The 21252-nt window shown below is 49.4% G+C and overlaps 2 protein-coding genes across 2 annotated transcripts; one reads left to right on the top strand and one right to left on the bottom strand.

Moving 5' to 3' along the window:
• The first annotated feature begins 2429 nt into the window (after positions 1-2429).
• CA6 (carbonic anhydrase 6) lies at positions 2430-8229 on the top strand. The gene is made up of 8 exons (XM_042831821.1): positions 2430-2472; positions 4608-4756; positions 4879-4974; positions 5150-5216; positions 5336-5493; positions 6496-6619; positions 7025-7123; positions 7616-8229. The coding sequence occupies exons 1-8, from the start codon at positions 2451-2453 to the stop codon at positions 8227-8229; spliced, it is 1329 nt and encodes a 442-aa protein (XP_042687755.1). The 5' UTR covers positions 2430-2450.
• A 376-nt stretch (positions 8230-8605) lies between these two features.
• LOC122167121 (solute carrier family 2, facilitated glucose transporter member 5-like) lies at positions 8606-18107 on the bottom strand. The gene is made up of 12 exons (XM_042831436.1): positions 17671-18107; positions 16255-16353; positions 15636-15796; positions 15080-15204; positions 13192-13344; positions 12983-13108; positions 12591-12778; positions 12130-12240; positions 11733-11834; positions 11313-11388; positions 10830-10957; positions 8606-10433 (listed from the first exon to the last, which is right to left on the bottom strand). Exons 1-12 carry the CDS (start codon positions 17719-17721, stop codon positions 10200-10202), a joined length of 1554 nt encoding a protein of 517 aa, XP_042687370.1. The 5' UTR covers positions 17722-18107; the 3' UTR covers positions 8606-10199.
• Between the last annotated feature and the right edge of the window lie 3145 nt (positions 18108-21252).

Here is a 21252-nt window from a genome sequence, read left to right as displayed (position 1 = left end):
TTCTCGATGCTCTCCTGCCCTAAAAATCAACCAGGTTCTCATGGGAAATGCTCTCAGCTCCCGTTGCACAGGCCGTGGTGATGGCAGTGGAAGTGTGCAGCCTCTCCCGGTGTGCTGGTGGCATTGCCCACCCATCTGTCCACCAAGCTGTGGAATGTTAGGAAATTAATGCTTGCACAGCCCTTTGGAGGTGCAGAGTGCAGTGGATGGGCTCATCCCAAACCTCACTGCATTGCCTCTGGCCACTGGATGTCACAGCTGCTCAATGCGCTGTGCAGCTCATTTTTGGCAGCAGGGATGTGCTCTGTGGAAGTGCAGAGCACCTGCAGCCCTACTGAGATCAGGTGAAACATCCCAGCTACAGCATGTTGCAAAAGCTCCCCTAAGGATGAATTCCCTGCCAGCCTCAGCTCCTGGCTCGCTGTCGGCTGCTTTTATCCCAAGCCAATCAGTGGAGTGCACAGGGTGATGGGCAGCTGTGGGGTCACTGCACCCTCTTGGTGCAGCTCATGCTCTGTGCTGCTGTCTGGAATCCAGGAGTGCACCCAGGTATAAACACTGAAGTGTCTCCTCAGCGGATTTCAAGGCTTATTTACCCAAGCAGATCCACACGGATTAGGGAGTGCATCGCAGGGCACGTTTGGTTAGTTCAGCCCCAGCACAGTTCAGTGCAGCTGTCGAGATAAATGATTTCTTTAGGGGAGAGAAAGAAAAGTATGCGTTTGCTTAATTAACTCCGTATTATGGCAGTTCCCAAACATTAAACGCATGTACAAAACCGCCAACCAGGAGTGCCTTGCAAGGCTGCTTTTTGCTGGGCTGTGATGGCTGGGGAAAGGAAACATCTGGCAATGTACTGAGCAGCTACAGGAGCCCACAGGAGCATTGGGGCACCCAAAGCCTCTCAGCTCTGATGTGAATCCCTCTAATAGCCACTGGGGCTTTGTAGAACCATACAGTCATTCCAGTTGGAAAAGAGTTCCAGGATAATCATTTTCAAAGGAGCCAAGTGCCTGCAGCACCCCGTGGGGCAGGATGGGCGCTGGAGGGGCTCAGCTGGGAGGAAATGGGCATTTTTGCTTCCTGGGCGTTCTTAAAGACAAGTGCTCCCCATCTCCATCTGGCTGCAGATGCAGGAAGAGATGCTCATCCCGACGGCCCTATTGCTGCTGCAGCTGCTGAGCTGCTCCCACGCCGTGCACTGGACCTACCGAGGTAACACAAAGGAGGAGGCTTTGGGATGGCTGCTGCTGCCAGCTTGCTGAGGCGCTCACATTCCTCCTGTGCTGCAGAGGCAACACTCAGCTTGCTGCTCCTTTTGTTAGCAGCAGCTCTCCAGCGAGCAGCCAATTCATTCCGCTTTATTGCTGACTGTGTATCTTGGAAGGGGTCCTCTGGCTTTGTGCTGCACTGAGCCGTGAGGTGTCGGGGCTGGCAGATGGACGGGCTCAGATGAGGGGGAAAACCTTTATGATATCTTAGAGTAAAAGCTGCCCTCGGGGTGATCCTGGAAGGAAATGTGCTACCTACTGCTCGCTCCTTGTTTTATTGTGCAGGTCACAAAAAAGAGGCTCATCTCCGTATTTATAGATCTTGTGGAATGTTACTTGATTGTTAATTGTTTCAGGGGCTCGTTTGCAGAGCTCAGTGTAGCGAAGGGCTGTGCTGTGACTGGGGCCCAGGCTGGGGGATGCTGAGGGCCTTAAGTTACTTTCTTTTCCAAACAATCACCTCTCCTTCCAACCCATCCCTGCAGGATTTGCACTCAGCAAGGGCACAGTCACTTGCTGATGATTCCCTGGCTGTAGCATGGATTGTCTCAGACAGACAGAACTCTAACAGTGATGGGTATGTGGCAATGCTGGAGGGATGCAAGGAGAGAAAGTCACCCCAGTCACTGTCACTTACAGCCACGACAGACATGGCATCAAAATTGCTGCTCAGCCTTAAGATCTTAAATCCAGCACTATGGAGAATGCAAATAGCCCCATTGTGTTCAAGCAGTTGAGAGCAGTTCCAGCAGCTCAGACCTCTGCAGGAAGGATTCCAGGCAGGGTTAGGAGTCTCAGAGCCACTGGAGGAAGGATGGGAGCCCACATGACTGCTCTGCCATGCACTCACTTCCTCCAAGGGTGGGCACAAGATGTGAGGCAGTGTGCTGTTACCGTCAGGCAGGCTTCACACTTTGCAGCTCAGCAGCCCTGCAGATAAAATACTGTACATTTTCTGACTCCTGAGCAAGCAGCAGCTCCCACCGCATGCTAATAACCTGCCTGCTCCTCCACACAGAGGGCGAGCTGGATGAAGAGCACTGGGGGCTGCACTTTGCTGCCTGTGCTGGCAAGCAGCAGTCTCCCATTGACATCCAGAGGAAGAAGGTGGTGCACAACGTGCAGCTGCTGCAGCTGGAGCTGAGTGGGTACGGCCGGCCGCTGCAGGGGGACTTCACCATGACCAACAACGGGCACTCGGGTAAGGCTGCAGGAGCAGGGTCAGTGCTGGAGGACATGCAATGCCCGGTTCCCTTCAGCTGCACTTTGCAGGCAGCAGCAGTCCCTGCCCCGGCCCACACACTGCTGCTGTGACCAGGGGGATGCTGGCAGCAAAGCCAAGGCATGCATTTTTGAAGCACAGGTGTTGTTAATGGTAGTTCTGGCCAGAATTCCCAACCTTTGTTTGGTCCTCTGTAAGAGCTCTGAACCTGCTGAGCAGATGCCCTGGGAGAACATCAGACTCACACCGTTGCAGGAATAGAATGCTGGGTTTGGCCATTTAAAATGCTGTTCATTTCTGAACTTGCCCTCCTTGGCTCTGCAGTCTCACTTCATCCTGCACTCCAAGCTCTGCTCTTTTCCCCAGTCACACAGGAAACCTTTCCAGAAATCCATCTACAAACCAGAGAAATGAGAGGCAGTGACATCACTGCAAGGTACTGTCTGTTAAACATCAAACAGGGATGGAAGGCAGCTGGAGCACGGCAGATGAGCCCCTTCTTTCAGTGCATTGATGACTGCAGCACTGAAGGAGCAAATTTGGGGCTTACCGACTCCTCTCCGCATCCACAAAATGCCTTTGTGCAGTAGGAATCCTTTGCCTTTGTGCAGTAGGAAGCAGAAGTGATGGGACAGATCTGCAGCTCAGCAGTGAGCTTGCATCCAACGTTGTGTTCCATATACTCAGACAGAGCAGTCGCCCTCCCTTTGAGCAACGGTTGGTTTTCAGCCCTCAGGAAGGGAAGGAAGCTGGAGCACAGCCCAGGCTCAGTGCCCTGCTTTAGTCACGCAGGGCCTCTGAGCAAGGCTTTGCCATTAAGAGGTCCTGGATGCTGCCAGAGCCTAATTCATTACCTAAATAATTCATCAGCTGGTGGTAGTGGGATAATGCTTTTGGACTACAGATGAGCAGCGAGAGAAGAACTGGCTAACAACTGCTTCAGGGGGACTGAGCACTTTCATGGCATTTGGAACATGAGGGGCCCAGTCAGTCTCTAATCCTCCCCCCCCAACAGTCCTTTCTTCTCTCCACTGCAGAGAGAAATCAATAGAGAGGGAGAGCAAGGAGCTGAAGAGATGAGAGATGCTGTCTTCAGAGAGAGACTGCTGTGATCATATTTCTACAGTCTGTCATGAACAGCACTCCTGTTTGTCTCCCACACAAACCCTGCGTTCAGTGAGCTCCCATAGCAGCACTGCCCAACTGCCTGCACACCAGTTCTGCAGCTTTATCATTCACATCTCTGACTGCACGTGTGTTTTTCCCCCATTCTCATGCTAACATCAAAACAGTGACGTGTGGGGCATTCTGATAAAGCACAAGGCAGATGACAGTCTGTAAGCACAGATACCATTATAGCAGGCTTGGTTTTCCCACTGACTTTGGTGAGGGAAGACAGGACGGCAGTATTCCACAAGGAACTCCTAATGGAAAGCACTCAGCAGGAATCTAGTGTAAAAAGTAAGGTGTGTGCTTACTCTCCACTACAGATCCCTTGGGATGTCACATGGAAATGCATTCTCATCTTGTCTGCCTGTCAATAGCTAACAAACAAATAAGCCTCTAACCCAAGCTGTGAGTAACGATGTGCTCTTCAGCAAGGAGAGCTGCTATTTTATAATGTGCTCTGGGCTATCGCCCGGATCAGGCAATTCTCCACTTGCAGTATTCAGTTCGGCATGTTTAGCACCACAATATATGATTTGTGGCAGCACACCAGCAGAAAACCAATTTTTTGTAGTCCCTTGGTGAATACCCTTCATAAAGAAACAAAGAGCTCTGCCTGCTCAGGCTCATGGGGCTCTGGCCCTGCACGGCTGTCCCAAGGAGATGCACGTCCCAGAGCATGGAAAGTGATGGTGACAGGTTAGGTAAGGCCAGTCGCTTGGCTGATTTCTTACTCCTCTGTTCTGCCTGGGAATAAAGACATTAATGAATGCATGCAGAGCTCAGCAAGATGTGATGTGCTATGCCAAGAACAAACATTAAAGCATTTTTATTGGTGCCTGAGAAAAAAAAATAAAATACGCAGCTGCCCAGCTGGGAAAAACCCTGCAGACACAGCTAGCAGAACCAGCTCCACACTTACGGCCATCTCCAATCCTGTTTTTCAGTCCAGATTGATTTGCCACCCACCCTGTCCATCTCCCGTGGGCTCCCGCGCCCCTACACCGCAGTGCAGATGCACCTGCACTGGGGAGGCCTGGACCTGGAGACCAGCGGCTCCGAGCACACGCTGGATGGGATGAGATATGTGGCAGAGGTACCTGCAAAGGAGGCTGGAGGGATGGGGCCAGGGAGGTTGGGATATAGTCCTTGAAGGTGATGAGGATGAGGCAGTCTTTTGTCACCTCTTGCTCCATGGCCCTGTCTCTCTCCTGGCAGCTGCACATCGTCCATTACAACTCTGCAGACTACTCAAGCTTTGAAGAAGCCAAAGACAAACCCAATGGACTGGCGGTGCTTGCCTTCTTGTATGTGGTAGGTTTGACCCATGGGAAGCTGAGCAATGACAGCCCATGGTCACTATTCATCCCACACTGGTCCAGCTGCCTGCAGTAGGGCTGCATCCCTGGCCTACAAGAGATTGAGGCAGAGCAGTGCTACTGAAGACCAGGCAGCTCAGCAACCTTTCAACTCTCTGTGCTGTGTTTAGGAAGGACACCTGGAGAATACCTACTACAGTGAATTCATTTCCAAATTGGCAAAAATCAGGTTTGCAGGTAAGAGCTTGGTTGCCCTTCTCCATCCTCGATGCTCTTTAAGCCTCTACATTCGTACTGGGGCAAAGCCCTGCTGCTGGCTTTGCTCACAGCTTACACAGCTTCTGTTTCCTTTTGAGGTCAGTCAACCAAGCTCACCTCTCTGGACGTCCAAGCCATGCTGCCAGAAAACCTCTCACACTTCTACAGGTACCAGGGCTCGCTCACAACCCCACCCTGCTCTGAGAGTGTCACCTGGACCGTTTTCGACTCTCCTATCATCCTGTCACATGCACAGGTACCTGGGGGCTGCTCAGCAGCACAGCAGTTTCTCTTTCCTCCACACTTTTCTTCCACGCCAGTTTCATTCTCCATTCTCCAGTGACCTAAAAGAAGAGCCTGCAGAACTACTAGGATGTCTTTCATAGGGCCTCACGGATAGACTCAAAAGCAACTGGAATGACTGGTGTGGCTGTTAGACCTGAGGTCTGCTGAGCAATAACAAGGCTCTGCTCAGCTTTTCAGCCATGATGAAGTACTAAAGGGACCAGCCAGAGTCAACAAGGTGAAAAGTACTACAAAAGAGGGAGAGAAGGAAAAAAAAAATCATAGATGAGGCCATTCAGGGCATTAAAATAATTGCAGAACACTTGGCACAATTCTAGAGAAGTGTTTCTTTTCTCTTTGCATTTTGGCTATGCAGTGGGGGGTTCGTCCGTGCTCTGGCTGAGTTATTGCTGAGGACCTCGTTGTGTGCAGGTCCCTGTGCTCAGAGCCAGCAGCTGGATGCTGCTGCACGGCAGGATGCCCAGCTCTGCCCTCCCTCTGCCTTGTCAGCACAAAGGCTTTGGCAGAGAACAAATAGCAGCAGTAAAGTGAGCTTACGGGTGAGTCTTGCAGAGCAGTTCATCTTTTGTAATGAAAAAAAAGCATCAAACTGTTTCCAGGAGAACAAGGTCAAGTGGAGATGACAGCAGTGGAGGATGACAGTGTGTTTGTGTTTAAAAATGAAATATTTTGTGGTGGGGAAGGCATTAGTGGGCACTCATAATTAGGCAGTATACCACAGAATAATTTCATCCATGCATAACACGTAGAATTACTTCCTTCAGGCAAAACACCTTCATCAGCACCACTTTGCTGATTAGAGCATTGACTGCCATTCCCTTCCCTTGTCAATGCTCGGGGAGAGACCTCACACAAATGACTGTGTTTAACCCCCAGCTGCAGGATCTGCCCTGCACTTCTAGGCTAACCTCTCGGTCCCTCTGCCCTTATAACAAGGCTGCCCTGCCCCCAGATCGGCCTGCTGGAGAACACCTTGCTGGACTGGCACAACAGGACGCTGCGCAACGACTACCGGCACGCACAGCCCCTGCACGGCCGCGTGGTGGAGGCCTCCTTCCAAGCCAGGCCCAGACAAGGTATGAGGCAGGAAGGAGCTGGGCTGCAAACCGTTTCAATTAGGTAAAACTACTGCAATCCCCAAGAACAGCTGTGTCCCTGCCGTGCATCTTGCTTCTGATGGTGTGGCAGCGGCCGCAGGTCGGGTGGCAGCACTCTGGTGTGCTGAAAGTGTTGCACAGCCCAGGACTGGTGTTGCTCTGTGACTTCACACAGTATGTTGTGTGCCTGCCTCTGCATGGGTGAAGCACACAAACTGGTGTACAAACAGCTCTGCCATGGCTAACGAGCCAAGTGCTGTAATTAGGGCGAATCACTGCATTTTAAAGCAAAGGTTTCCTCCATACCTCCTGCAAACTGGCAAGCAGAATTACCACACATAGCTCCTGGCTCTCAGAAAGCCCCCATCTGTCTGATTGCTCTAGAACAATGCCAGCCAGAAGAACTCAGCCTCAAACTGGAACAAATCCACGCACAGCTCCGAGACATGAAGAAAGAGTTCCTGAATGGAGTGAGCCACACAGGTAAGAAACACTCTGTTTCTAAGTCCAGCTTTCCTTCCAAGGATGGCCCAGGCCTGCTGTTCTGATGGCCTACATCATCAACAGGTTTGGTACCGATGCGTGCAGGTAGAATCTTGTTCCATGCCTAGGCCAACTGGAAGACTTCCATGAGCTACAGCATCATTAAACCCAGCCCAAATCTAGCACCTCTCCCAGCAACTGCAGCTTGTCCTGCAACGTGTAAGCACAGGTTTACAAACAGGGAGGCATTAAAGCTCACTGTTCCCCCAGGATAAATACTCATTATCTTCATTTTACTAAAGACGGGAACAAAGGAAGGAAGAGGAAAAAAAGGATTTTTCCCAAAAGAGTTGGGTGAGGGAGCCAAGCCACTAACCATGGCTGAGGCAGCCCCTGCCACCTACACCTACACCTGTGGGTATTCTGTAGGAGCTGGGCTCATCTGCAAGCACCAGAGAAGACGTAACTGAGCTGGCTTCTCAATCATTTCAGGTATTACATCCAGCACTTTCCCAGCTTTCTACTTCCCCATGGAAAACATTGAGAGCTTTGTGGAGGTTCGTCCCAGCCATGAGATGTCTCTCCAAGCCTTCACCCTGTGCTTCTGGACACAAGCCCAGCACGTGGGCACTCAGACTGTTCTCTCCTACTCCACACGGGAGAGGGACAACGAGCTGGTGATGACCATAGGCACAGACGTGGGATTGTGGATAGGAGGCCATTTTGTCAGATTCCCCCTCTACCACAAGGCACAGGACTGGCTGCATTACTGCATGGCGTGGGCTTCCCAGTCTGGAATAGCAAGTCTATGGCTCAATGGAGCTGCTGGTGATGCAAAGAGCATCCAGAAAGGCTATGTGAGCCAGGCTGGAGGGATGCTTGTCCTTGGGAAGGACAGGGACACTCTTCTTGGGACGTTCTCCAATGGGTTTGCAGGGTGGATGACGCATGTGAACCTGTGGAGCCAAGTCCTCAGCCCTGCAGACATTCGGTCACTTGCACAGTGCAAAGCAGGAAAGCTGAAGGGAGATGTCATTGCATGGGGGGAAACCCCCATGACCCTCTTTGGGGGGGTGGTGCTGGAGGCTGACACCAGCTGTCAGTGACCCCAATATATATATGTTTTAAGCAGCTGAAGAACCCAAACTTCTTGCTGAAGAAACTAAGGATGGAAAGCTTGCTCCATCTGCTTGTTTTAGGTTAATTGCCTGTTTCCTCTTTTACTTTGTATACGGTCACTAGGCACCTGCTTAGTGCTCCAGGTTGTTTTCCAAGCAGGTACGAGGTGGCACAGCCTCCACTGGTCAGTGGGACAGAGGCAAAGAACAAAGCACAGTTCACCACCTTGTATCTGCACATCCCTCCCACTACTAGGTTAAGATTTCCACCCATGGACCTTCCTTTTGTATCCCACATGCCACTCTCTTTGGTTAGAGAAACAGCTCTCTCTAGCCAAACTTTTCTCACTTCCCACATCCCATCTCCATTCTCAGTGCCTTTCCTGCACCATGCTTTATTTCCATTTATCACCAAGTCACCACTGCTGCAGGGGTATCACGTAAGAAGGTGTATGCAAAGGGCAGTGCAGCTCCCACACAGTCACTTGATGACAAGTCTTTGCTGTCAGTGGATGGAGACAGAGCATGGGAGCAGCTTCATTTCCAACAGGTGCACATCACAAGACAAGATTGAGGGTCTGCATGAAGCTCTTCTCCTAAGTTGAAGTACATCACACAAAGGGCTATCACCAAAGTCCATGCCAGGCTGTTGAACCATCCTGCTTCTTTCCCCCAACAGAGAGCAGCAACATTGCACAATTAACTCTATTTCCACATGTTAAATAATTGAGTTAGCCCTATAATCCTTCACACTAATAAATACTTTAATAAATCCTCCATTTATCAGCGTGCATTTTTATTTCCCTGGTGAGTCAGATCTAGTTCTTCAGACTTGGCTCCTCCAAACCGGTTCAGCCTTCAGGTGGAGCTGTGCCCTTAGGGACACAACCAGAAGGAACCACTCAAGGACCAACCTTTAGACCAGCTGAGAACTTTTTCAAGAAACCAGGTCCCTGAGAAATTAATTCTTTGGAAAACTATTCCTAGTGTCTCACACCAAGGTGCTTAAAGGCGGATCTGAACATGCTTGGAAACACGGCCACTGCACAGGAATCTGCCCAAACCTGACCCCAGCACGCAGCAAGTTCACACATCTCTGGGAATGAATGATCTCCACCTGGCTCATATACACAGAGTGTACCTCTGGGGGCTATTAAAGGATTAGGAGAGGGGCTGAAACTCTTTGGCAGCTTCTGTGAGAGCACTAAGGAACAAAAGGAGCTATTTCCAAAGACTGGAAGTGCCACAGGAACAACTGTGTATCAGCAGCCCATGAATAAGCACAGGGCCAATGGAACACTCCTAAGCTCAAGAATAAGGCTCTGGAAGGACTCACCAGCAACTGTTAGCTTTCCAGGAGTCCATCTGATGAGCAGGGTGGGAGTGAGATTAAAGTCACGTGCATTTCCAGTCTTATGGTCCTTCGTACAGGTGACAGGATACATGCCTCTAGGAACACATCTATCAGAGCACCTTGGTGTATCTGACACACTCTCCACACAGAACACCAAGCACCAAAGGCCTGCCCTCACACATGTTGGACCCTCAAATTCATGTTCAAGGAATGGTCAAGGAGTACAATGCACTCCTTGCACACGACTGAGCAAAACCCAGCCCAGGTGCTGTTCCGTGTCACCTGAGATGGTTCACTCAGGACATAAGGGGCACGCACCACACTGTGACATCAGTTCCTTGATCACAGGAACTGAGCTGACAGCAGGCGTTGCCCCTTCCTAGTGACAAATACAAGGAATGGGAAATCTGCCACTGAAGTCACCATGCCACAAAACAGAGTGGTCCTACTGATTACTCAAAATGAGAACAACCTTAAGACAGAATAAAGGCTTATTTGAAAACTTCTGTGGGAGTTGTGCAGAAAGTCCGAATGAAGGTCAGAATTGAGCCATATTCTTCCACTGAATAGAAAACACCTGGGCCAGGCGAAGCACTGGGTTGTGTCACAGATCACTGCCCAAAACTTCTGGCTTGTCTGCCTTCACACTTGGAACAGTCTGCAAATCCATCATCTGTTCTACGTCTGTCTGAATCTCCACCTTGTTTCTCTTGGCCATGATTCTGTTAATTTCCATGAAGGTTTTATTCTTCGTCTCAGGTACAATGAAGAAGATGTAGATCATGGTGGCGAGGCATATACCACAGAAGATGAGGAAGCTGTAGGCCCCTAGTCCAGCCTGACAATGAAAGATGACAGGGCAAGAATCAGGGCAGTACTCCAATTGTGGTCAGTACACGCTTGGGCATGCTGAATCCTGCAATAGCAATTCATGCAGCCACAGTAATGTTCCTTCAAGTGGAACAACTCAAAGCTAGTGGTGGTTCAGGATCCTGTCTTCTGATACCACCAAGATGGATTTATTGGAAACCATCATGGATTTACTGAAAAAGATTCCTAAGGGTGAGGACCTCTTACACAAGTTCAAGTGAATTCACCAGTTCCCCTTGCACAGGCTAAAATCAGTCATTATAGCAATTTATGGGTCACTTCTACTAGGATCGGTGCGAACTGGTGACCCAGAGATCACTAATTTTGAGCTAAAGCCATGTGCCATCCCCTGCTCACACCTTACCTCCATGTAGAGGAACACGAGTCCCACAGTGAAGTTGCAGAGCCAGTGCACAGATCCACCCACCATGAAGGCAGCAGGCCGGGACGACTGCAGGAACATCTCAGTGATCATCACAAAGGGGATTGGACCTGGAAGAATTGCATGCATGGAAATTCCAAAGGCATTCCTAAAGATGCAGGCACACAGCATCCACAGCCCAGCTGGTAGGTCTCACCAATCTCAACACAGCTTTGCTTGAGATCTCACTGGACATCTCAGTACAAACTCAGCTGTGCCTTGGCTTTTCCTTTTGAAAGCCAGATGCTCCCCTGCCTCATGGGCACAGGAGCACCAATCTAGCTGACAATCAGCCAGGTGCATGGCTGCACAGGAGGAATTTGACCTCCTCAGATCAGCCCCACAGAGCTCTTAGTTTGATGCTCAGTGTAATGCCTGCCTTTACCCAACCTGCAGAGGGGACTGGGCTAACTTGTGCGTACTCACTGGCTCCAATAGCATGTCCAATGATGTAAATGATGACACACACTATGCTGAGGTAAGACATCCATGAGACAGTATTCTGTGAAGAATATAATCAGGAGTTAAGAGTTGGTTCTCAGCTCAAAGTCACCAACACATTCAAGGCATTAATTGAAACAAGATTTGGGGGTGTTCAGAAGTCATCCCCTGTTGCCAGCTATGCCCAAGCTGACATGCCAAGCTGTTGAGCTCATGCTCTGTGTACCACCTTTGCTTCCAACTACAGGATGCAACAGGCACAAACACAATAGGCAGGGAGAAACATTCACACAGCAGCATCATGACTCTGCCTGGGTTCACTTCGGATAGATATGCAGGTACTGAGAGACCTCCCACACCAACTCCAAAATACACCAGGAGCACCAGGGTGATGCAGCTACAAACCTGGAGGTTTAGGGCCAAAGTCAACACTGCACAGGAGCCGCAGCACAACCCAAAGCCAGCAAGCAGCAGGATTCTCCTTCCCAAGGACTCCACAATGAAAACCTGAAAGAGAAAGAAGAGGGTAAGAGATCAAACAATCAAAGCACAGAGCTTTATTCTACCCAATTTTATTAAAGTAATATTTGGCTATTAAGAAATGCAGTGAAATTTCCCCCATTTGCTAATGTATTGTGAGTAAGAAGTCACCCAGGAACTGCAAAAAGCCAGGCATGCCTTCTTTTGCTACCCAGCTCCAGAGAGCTGTAGGGGAGCATTGCATGGCAAGAGGAGGGCAGAGCAGCCTGGAAACCAAACATCCAAAATCACTGAGGCTCAGAGAGCCCCAACAGAAACTTACAGCAAGGAAAGTCATGAGAACGTTGATGGCACCGATGGACACGGTGACATACTGAACGTTGTTGGCCTCCACACCTGCTGACAGGAAGATTCTGTCCGCATAGTAGAAGACCTGCAGCAAAAGCAATTGTGTTTAAACGTGGCCAGCAGCAGAGCACAGGAATCCTACTCTGGTTCTTTCTACAACCCTAGAAGTGGGACACAGGAATTGAAAAACTATTTCAGTACTGGAGATGTGGGTGTTAAGATCCAGACACGAGCATCTCACTCCAAAAACATCCCAACTACCCTCACAGGACAGCTGGACTCAGAACCACGTGCATACTCAGTTTGGTACAGGTTAGGCTGATTCTCCCATAACATCACCAGTGTCCCTGGTGAAAAAGGACTACTCTTGTCTCCTAGTTTCCAGCTCCTACACCAGTGCTGCCCCACACTGAGTCCCACCCCACTGTTACTCACTCCATTGACCCCTGAAAGCTGCTGTCCCATCATCATGACAACAATAGAGATGAGCTGCCAGCGCAGGCCTTTGAAGGTGCACAGGGTGAACACAGAGAGGTGTCCCTCTTCCTTTTCTGACTTGTCTTCCTGGCGCATTTCTTCTATCTCATCATCCACATCATCCCAGCCTCTCAAACGCTGCAGAGCTGGTTGGGAGAAGAAGATGAGCTACAGAGCCCAGGAAGCTCTCCTGCTTTACATCAAGACATTACAACATTCAAAGCCAAGGCAGTAGTACTGCTCACAGGATGGGAAGTCGAGAATTCATGGAAGCAAAGGAGCAATGCTGCAAAAAGCCAACCACCAACAACACGTCAACTAAGGATTTCATGCAAAAGAAGATGCCGTACCTTGTCGTGCTTGATCCTCATCGCCCTTCTGTATCAGCAGATATCTGGGACTTTCAGGAAAAAAGGGCAATGTAAGGAGCTGTAATGCTGATGGGATCCCAGTGAGCCCCAGGAGCAAGGGCCAGCCTGCAGCAAACAAGACAAGATGATGACTGGGAGAGATTTTCCTCCACGGAGCCGACAGAGGATTTCCTGAGCCAAAGCTTTACCTTCAGCATGCCCAAGAATGCTGGTAAGACCAAGGATCTGAGCTACGAGGATCCCGAGGGTGATGAAGAGCTGGGGTACTACCCCAATAGCACCTCTGAGATTTCTGGGGGACATTTCTCCCAGGAACATGGGAACCACGTTGGAGGCCAGACCTGGTAGGGATAGAACACGGTCAGTCCTGCAGCGGCCTGACATCAGCACATTCACATCTGCAGTAAGATGCTTTTTTTCCTCATGTGTGAGACCAAAGTGATCCCTGCTAGACCACAGGACACATGCAAGCTTCACACTTGAGCTCTTTTGCTCTACCTGAAGATTTAACGTTATCCATATCCAGCAAAGAAGCTGTGTACTACGGCTCTTTTTCTCTCTCTTCAGTGGGATGTTTGGAAAGCAAATTGAAAGATAGAAGAGGAATTTCTGCTTTCTTCAGGGGCACAGTACTGTTAGCTGCAGCAGCCCTGAAAGCTGCCAGTTCCCATACTTATGATGTAAATCTTGGCATGCAAAACCCAAACTCTAGAAGTCGAATGACCAAACAACTCTTATCTTACATTGGTAACTAAGTTCCCAGCCATCAAGTGCTAGGGGTTATAAAAGAGTTCAAGACATTATCTGAAGGCCAAAAGGCATAGAAACAAAATGTTAACACAACTGGAAAACATTATAAAATTAAATTCATGAGGTGTAGTGCTTAATGTTGACGCTACAACAAACATTCTAATTGCCCTCATAAAAAAAAAGTGCTAACAGTGACTTGTAGACTGGTGCCTCCAATCAACAATGGCTAATTGCTCAGAATTATGCTGATAAATGCCCACCACAGAAGGGCCTTGGTGTTCCTCCCAGCTGCAAGGCCTCCCTTTTGCGAGGAGGAACCACGCCAGGATTCTAAAGGAGCCCCAGGCTGGATTGATTCAGCAGCCTCCCTTCCCCAGAGGCAGGGCTCAGGCAGCCCTGATTCTTCTGTCAGTTACCCATAATTGAAACGATTTGGAGGGATCCCTCCTACCAGCTCCACCTGTAGTCAGAGAAGCAATGCTAAGAGCAGCTGCTGGGCTTAAGAGAGCAAAAAGTCAAAACAAAACAGACTAGACATGTTTCCTGCCTTAGATCAACAACTGCAACTGGAGCATGTTATAGATGGCGTTGTTTTCCTGTGCCAGTTTGTTTTCTCAGATACCCAAACTCACTAACAAACTACACAGCATATCAGTCTTGCTAAGCCAAAGCCAATTAATTAAATCTGAGTGGTGTCAGGACCCTCATCAGTGTGGCTTGGCAGGAGCTCAGAGCAGCAGAGGGTGTCCAGCCATCCCATGCCTGTCAGGTGTCTGTTACTGCAGCTCCAGCACAGCCACCAAACCAACTCACACTCTGCCCCTTAGCTCCCCACTGGCCTTGCAGTAAATCCAGTGACCCTGCAACCTTCACTTTCATGTTTCTTCACCCCTGCAGGAAGAACAACCATTTCCAGGAGTGGACTACTGGATCTGGCATTCTATTCAATGACTTGAGCTTGGAAGGACTTTTCTGTTTTTTATTATGTTTAAAAACAGCCCATCTGCTCTAAGACACCTGGGAAAACAGATGACCATCGGCAAGTTTCCAGGCTGATGGCACTTGTGCTGAGCAGATGCTGACTGCAGAGGGCAGCTGCAGCCACAGACATCTCAGTACAGCCCACAGCCCAGCCTTACTGCCACTGTCTGCCAGAGATCTGGTACTTCTGCAACACGCAGAGAAGGACTGCTATTCAAGCAAGCACAGAACTGCTATGCAGGTATTTGGCTAAAATATGCCACCTGTGAAACCACCTGTTGTGCAAAGACCTTTCCATTTCATTAGGTTTACTGCTCTTCCTTTAGCATCCAACCTCTCACTCACCAGCATATATCCCCATGATAACACGGGATACAATGATTACTTCAAAGGTTTTTGCTATCTCTGAGGTTCCCATAAGAACTGCAGCAACAATGGAGAAGAGGTTGTTTATCAGCAAGGTGCCTTTTCTGCAAAGCAACAGAGAGACAGAATCAGTTTAGTCTTCTAAGACCTCCCTAGCAGATAGACCCTCCATTGTGTTACGCTGTTCAAAACCCAGAGGAGCTGCCATCCCAAAGACTAGCCAAAAGAAAACAGCTGTCTTCCTGTTTTTCCCTGCAGGCAATGAAGAAAGCTCAGGATACGTGAGCAGCTGAGACCTGCATGCAGCTCCCAGGACTTTCACCACTGCTGCCCACCTGGCTCAGAGCCCAGCGCACAGCCTGGCCTTGACCAGACTGGAATCAAATAAATTCTCCTACACGTCAGAGACACCACATTCCCAAGTCCAGCACTGGGCTGACTGCTTTAGGATCGAGGCGGCGCGATGCTGCAGAGCTTGGTGAGCCGGAGCAACCGGTGAGGGCAGCCTTATCTGAGCCACACCGCTGTCACGTACCGGCCACAGTTGTTGACCAGAGGTCCCACTATGAGCGACCCAAAGAAGCCACCCAGGGGATACATGGACACAGTGAGGGACCACAGCAGTGTCTGGAAGCTCTCGTCCATGGAGACTCCATGCCTGTTGATGTAGGTTTGGTTGTAGAAGTCTTGCATGTACTGGAATGAAATACGGAGCGTGTTTAGCAGCAAGCAGAACTTCTGTATTGTAAAAGCTAATTAATAATCAATGCCATAAAACTTTAAACAAGTGTTTGATAAGACCAGAACAGCCAAGTCAGAAAAAGAATGCAAGGGAGAGCAGGAGAAGCCTTGCTTTATGCAAGTCATCCTGCCTTATTGGATTTGAAACAAATCATCCTGCCTTATCGGATCTGCCTGCTTCTCAGGAGGGAAGGCATTCCCCACACCCCATCGCTGCTGGGCACAAAGCCACCACACAGCCTCAGCACAGCCCCTGTCCTCTGCCAGGGACCATTGCTCCCCAGTGCTCAGTGATTCCACACGTGGAGCAGCACGAGGAGCTCAGACACCTGCCCTGACACCTGTAATCGAGCTCCTCCTCCACCCTGTGCTATTGAACCTCCTCCTTCATCGCCATCCACATCCCAACCTACCGGGGCTGGAGAGTTGATCACGGACACGTTGTAGCCATACTGGAAGGATGATCCAAAGGCAGAGATGAGCGTTACCAGCGCAAGTGGAACTGTCAGTCTCTGCAGAGGGAAAACACAAGCACTTCAGAATCAGGTTTGGCTTTCAAGCATAAATGGCATTGTGTAAAAACACAGAAATACCTTTTGCTTCACCGGTCGTATTTTTGGCTTTGTGTTACCCTACAAAGAAAGCCCAATTGGTTGCTTTCATCCTAACTCCCTTTGTTCTGCTTGATTTGCAGACAGTCATCACAGTAATTCATTCTACTCTTTCCCGTATTGATGGATCATTTGGATGATGAACAATTTTCAAGTTATTACACTTACAATACCACCCTGCAGTGAGAAAGGAATTGCATGCAATTATTCTTTTTCCAACATGCAAGTTATTGATGCAGAATGCTGCAGGAGGAGAGCTTTAAGAAGACAAGGTTCTAGGTGAAGCAGCAAGCCCCTTTCCTGCCCACTGTCCTTACCACAGTTATATCAACACACCACAAGGCTTTCTGCAAACATTCAGCCACTGTTCCAGCCTCAGCCCACAGCCAGCCCTGCTTTGTTGACTGAGCTGTCTTTTTTTTTTTTAATGTAGCTCACTAATACATCTCAAAGCCACTGCCGCAATAAAACCACTTTCCATTTCCACTTTTCATTCGTACCATTTTCTTATCCTTTCACTATCCTTAATGCCTGCAAGTTTTGCACATCCCAGCACACAGCTCGGGTCCCACATGGAGGAACTGACATGGCCCTCACTGAACATTTGCCCTAACAGTGCTGGTGCTCATTGCCCTCCAGCTCTTCAGCAGCTCCTGCAGAGCTCTGCACTCTCAGGGACTGCAGGAGGTGGAAAAGCCCATCGATCTGCAGCAGGAGAAAGCAGAGCCTTCCAGCACCGCTTTCTAACAGTAGACTGTTGACAACTTGCAGTGGTGATGAAAAGCAGGCTGCTTCGCTGGCGTTAAGCAAATCCCCAGAGCTCAGAAGAGCCGCTGGTGTTAATTATATAAACACACCACTTTTAGGAAAACCTTTGGCACACAGGAGCAACGCGTTGTGCAAGAACCCACAAATGCTGCTTTGCAGGGCAGCCCTCATCCAGAAACTTCTGCAGCCTTTTTAGGATTAGGAAGCAGGATAGAAAACACACAGACAGAAGGGGAGTTTCACAGAGCTGCCTGGTAGGTCAGATGCACAGAGCAAACTGGGAGACTCAGTGCAAAGCTGTGCTGCAGACAAACCGGGTTCAAAAACATACAAATCTCTGCTCTCCCTCTCTGTGGATGCCCAACGAGGAGATCTTGGTCCCCTTCCACTACAAACCTGCACAGCCCGAAGCCCACGGGAGCCAGAGCTGAGAACAGCCTGCATGCTTACCCCCTTCCTGCCTTCCTCCACGCTGGAGCTCTCCTGCTTTTCTCCGTTCATCTCTATTTTGGTGTTTGAATTGCAGATGCTGAGTCCAGACTTTTATAGCCTAAACAGACGACACAGGGGATGGAAACACCCTCCTTGGAAAGGAAACCTGCCCCGTGACGTTGAAGGAAGTGCCCAATCGATGGCCAGCTCTATCTGCCAGTCAGTAGATGTTTGTTGGGTCATTTCCCAATCCCGTGTGTCTTCTCCTGCACATCTCCTCTCCCTTTTTCTTGCCGAATGTCACCAATGTCAGATGTGCTTGGGCCAGATCCAGACTCAAAGCAGAGCCAGCTGTAGGGGAAGCAGCCTCATCTCTCCAGAAGGAGGGTGGACTTCTGGCCAAGGCTTCCAGAGGTGCCGTTCCCCAGCGCTGGCGTGCACAGCAAACTGACAGCAGGAGATCTGTTGTTCACTGCAGCCACTGCCTGGCAACCGTGTTCCAGCAAAAATAGAACATTCCATGGAACCTCAAAGAGGGCTTTTGCCATGGGTCAGCGATAACCCTGAGCTGCACTAACCCTGCAGCCAGGTTGCACACCTCTACTCCCCGGCAGAAATACCAAACCTGGTCTCACCCTGCAGAGCAGCTGGCTCTTGGCACAGCTGCAGAGTGCAGGTTCCTCCTTCTTGGGTTCGTTCTTGACAGTGCACAGAACATGCTGCTTTTTACATCAAAGCATAGCGGTTGCTTTCCTGCTCTGTGCAAGGTGCACCATGCTGCTGGCACAGCATTAGCCTCCTACACGAGGAGACTACCTACAGCAGTCCAGGACTTAGTTAACCATTAACTACAACTCTTAGAGTTCATCAGCACAATACAAAGTTCACAGATACCCCTGGCAGCCAGAGTAACTAAAACCAAACCACATTATTGGCCCTGCTGTCTTTAACACACAGTTAAAAAAATGCCAATCTCGAGCCAGACACGCTTCATGCGTCCTGCATGCATTCCTCAGCTGGCTGCAGCATCCCCACCTGATGAAGGCATCAGGTACACAATCTACTCAGCGTATTTCCTTTGTCCTTGATTACCTTTTTGCATTCATTAGTAATATTACTGGATAGATCTTTTAAAGGGCAAAGAACACGCAATAGAAATAGTGAGGGCTCAGCAGGAGCAAAGCCAGGCACTGCTTCCTATAGGTGTACTTGCCAAAGCTGCTTATGTAAACGTTCAGTCGGCAGTAGGAAGTGATACATGTGGCCTTGTATTTGCAGGGCAGGGTGGACTAACTGGCTGTCAGCTCTTACTGTAAGCAAAGCTTAGAAACTGGCAAGACTCTAAAAATGGACAGGGGAACAGAGCCCTTCTGCTTCAGGGCAGGGAACACAGTTCCAAGACTTCTGCCATTCATCCCTTCCTCGACTTGTCGTAATACGACGACCTCCACAACGCTGTTTGGTCACATTTTGTGACAAGTAGAATCATAGAATAACCCAGGTTGGAAGGGACTCACAAAAGCCAAGTCAATAATCTTCTTATGGAAACTGTCCTCAGTGGCTCACATCAAGAACACTCCTGGATCCTTCAGAATCCTGCTCCATGCTCCCACATATCTATCCCTTGGGGTTTTAGCTGTACAGAGATGCAAAGGATATCCATTGCACCAACAACTCTCACCCAGCCTCAGTGTTCCCACTGGGGATCTGCAGCCAGCAGGTACTAACAGCAATACTGAAGGAGCTGTTACCATCCTGCCTTCAAACATTGTTCAAAGAGTCCCAAAATAAATGGGCCAGCTTACAGCAGCTATCGTAGTTCTCACTTTCATAGATCTTTAGTTAGAAGAAGGCAATGACAAGTGAGTTATTCTGCCTCAAGGGTGGCGAATTTGCAAGGAGGACAAACCTCTCACAAAAAATCCCTGCCCTTTGAAGAGTGCCGTTCTTCCGGGAGCTCTGGGCAGGCTGACAGCTACTCCAATATTTGGTAATTGTGAAACAGAAGACTTTTCTGCCATGGTTTTTAAACCCTTTCCCTGAGCTTAAAGAAATAACCTTGACATAGATGGAAATAAAAAAGAAGATGCATTTGCCATCAGAAGTTCTTCATCAGAGCATAAATATTTGCTTATGACAGCAGAATGCTTTGAGTATTTGCCAATCACAGCAAGAGCCAGGCAGCATCATCCCTAAGGTGCCCATCAGCATCAAGCTTGGGAGATGTCAATGAAGGGAGACAGGATGGGGAGCAAATCTCCTTGAACTTTCACAGTAATTGCAGGGCAATAACTGCTGCCTCCAACTGCTCAGATTGTTGGACTTGAGCAAAGAGCAGAGCCAGCACCAAGAGAGCCAACTTCATAGGAATTTTACTATCACATTTCTCTCAGCAAATCACCTGCCAGGCAGTGGCTGCCAGAACTCAGTGCGTTTGCCTGAAGGCATTAACCCAGCACTGCTATTTTCTCTCCTCTGCACTTGTCCACTGCATCCTCAGGGCTCCCATGCCAGCATGCAGGAACTGTTCACACCCAGCTCACAGCCAAACCCTACAACATCCTGTTATCTCTGCCAAAAGGGGAGCAAATATAATTAAAAGATGAGGCTTACCTGCCAGGAGAGTCAATCTGCTGACAACATATGCAGTTAAGAACAGCAGCAGCAAGCCGTGGAAAAGCTGCCATTAGGCTGGGAGCTGCAGTGCCTGGGGTAAGGAGTCTCATTAGGAGGCACTCCAACAGCACAGCCTGTCCATGAGTGACACGGGCAGCTCTTTCACTCACAGTTTGGGAAGGAACTGTATGTATAGAAGGGGAAAGGCAACACCACACGTAGTCTCGAGCTACAGCTGGAGCCTCAAAGTGAGACGTAATTTAGCAAACAAGTTATTTACCTGCAAACAAGTCACATACAGATACTGCTTTATTAGCTGTGAAGTGGCTTCTGGACAGGTAAGCAAGACGTAGGCATGGCAGTCTGAACATCTATCAACAGTAAAAGCAGATCCTGGATAAAACAGGCCCATTTTGCAGATAATAGCAGCACACAAGAAGTTCTGCAACTAGGAGGCAAGCAAGACGCTACCCTGGCTGCAGAAAGGCAATACTGGGAGGCATCCTGCCAGCTTTCTTCCTTTTCCACAGCAACTGTCAGATAACCTCAGAAGAGCCTCAGCCACACACACATCCCCCAGACAAGAACAGAGGGGCAGGCAGATCTGTGAACTTACTGGATTAAGCCCTGATAGCTTGCTCTGAGAACTGCCCAGTCCTTTCTCCACTGGCATGATTGTCTGCTGAAGCAGATGTTTCAGAAAGTGTTGGAATGCTTGCATATTAAAGCTCCATCTGCACTTCGTTCCGCAGAAGCGCCTGACTGCCCAAATGCCCGCGGTGCCCTCTTGAACTTCAGTGGGTTTGCATTTCTGTGCAGGACAGAAGCATGGTTTTGCCAGCCAAGACTTGTCTTTTGCCACCTTGTGCCACTGCATCCAATTCTATGGCTCCCTGCAGGTTTGCATGGATGAGAGTTTTTATCCTCTCCTTACAACCACCCCAAGTCATCTTCATCTTTTGCCTGGTTGCCTTCCAGCTCCTT

This window comes from Centrocercus urophasianus, unplaced genomic scaffold (assembly GCF_019232065.1).
Source record: "Centrocercus urophasianus isolate 14NV4802_14NV808 unplaced genomic scaffold, USGS_Curo_1.0 seq_36, whole genome shotgun sequence".
Lineage (NCBI taxonomy): Eukaryota > Metazoa > Chordata > Aves > Galliformes > Phasianidae > Centrocercus > Centrocercus urophasianus.
The sequence above is the reverse complement of the archived record's forward strand: the minus strand, read 5'-3'. Positions and strand labels throughout refer to the sequence as shown.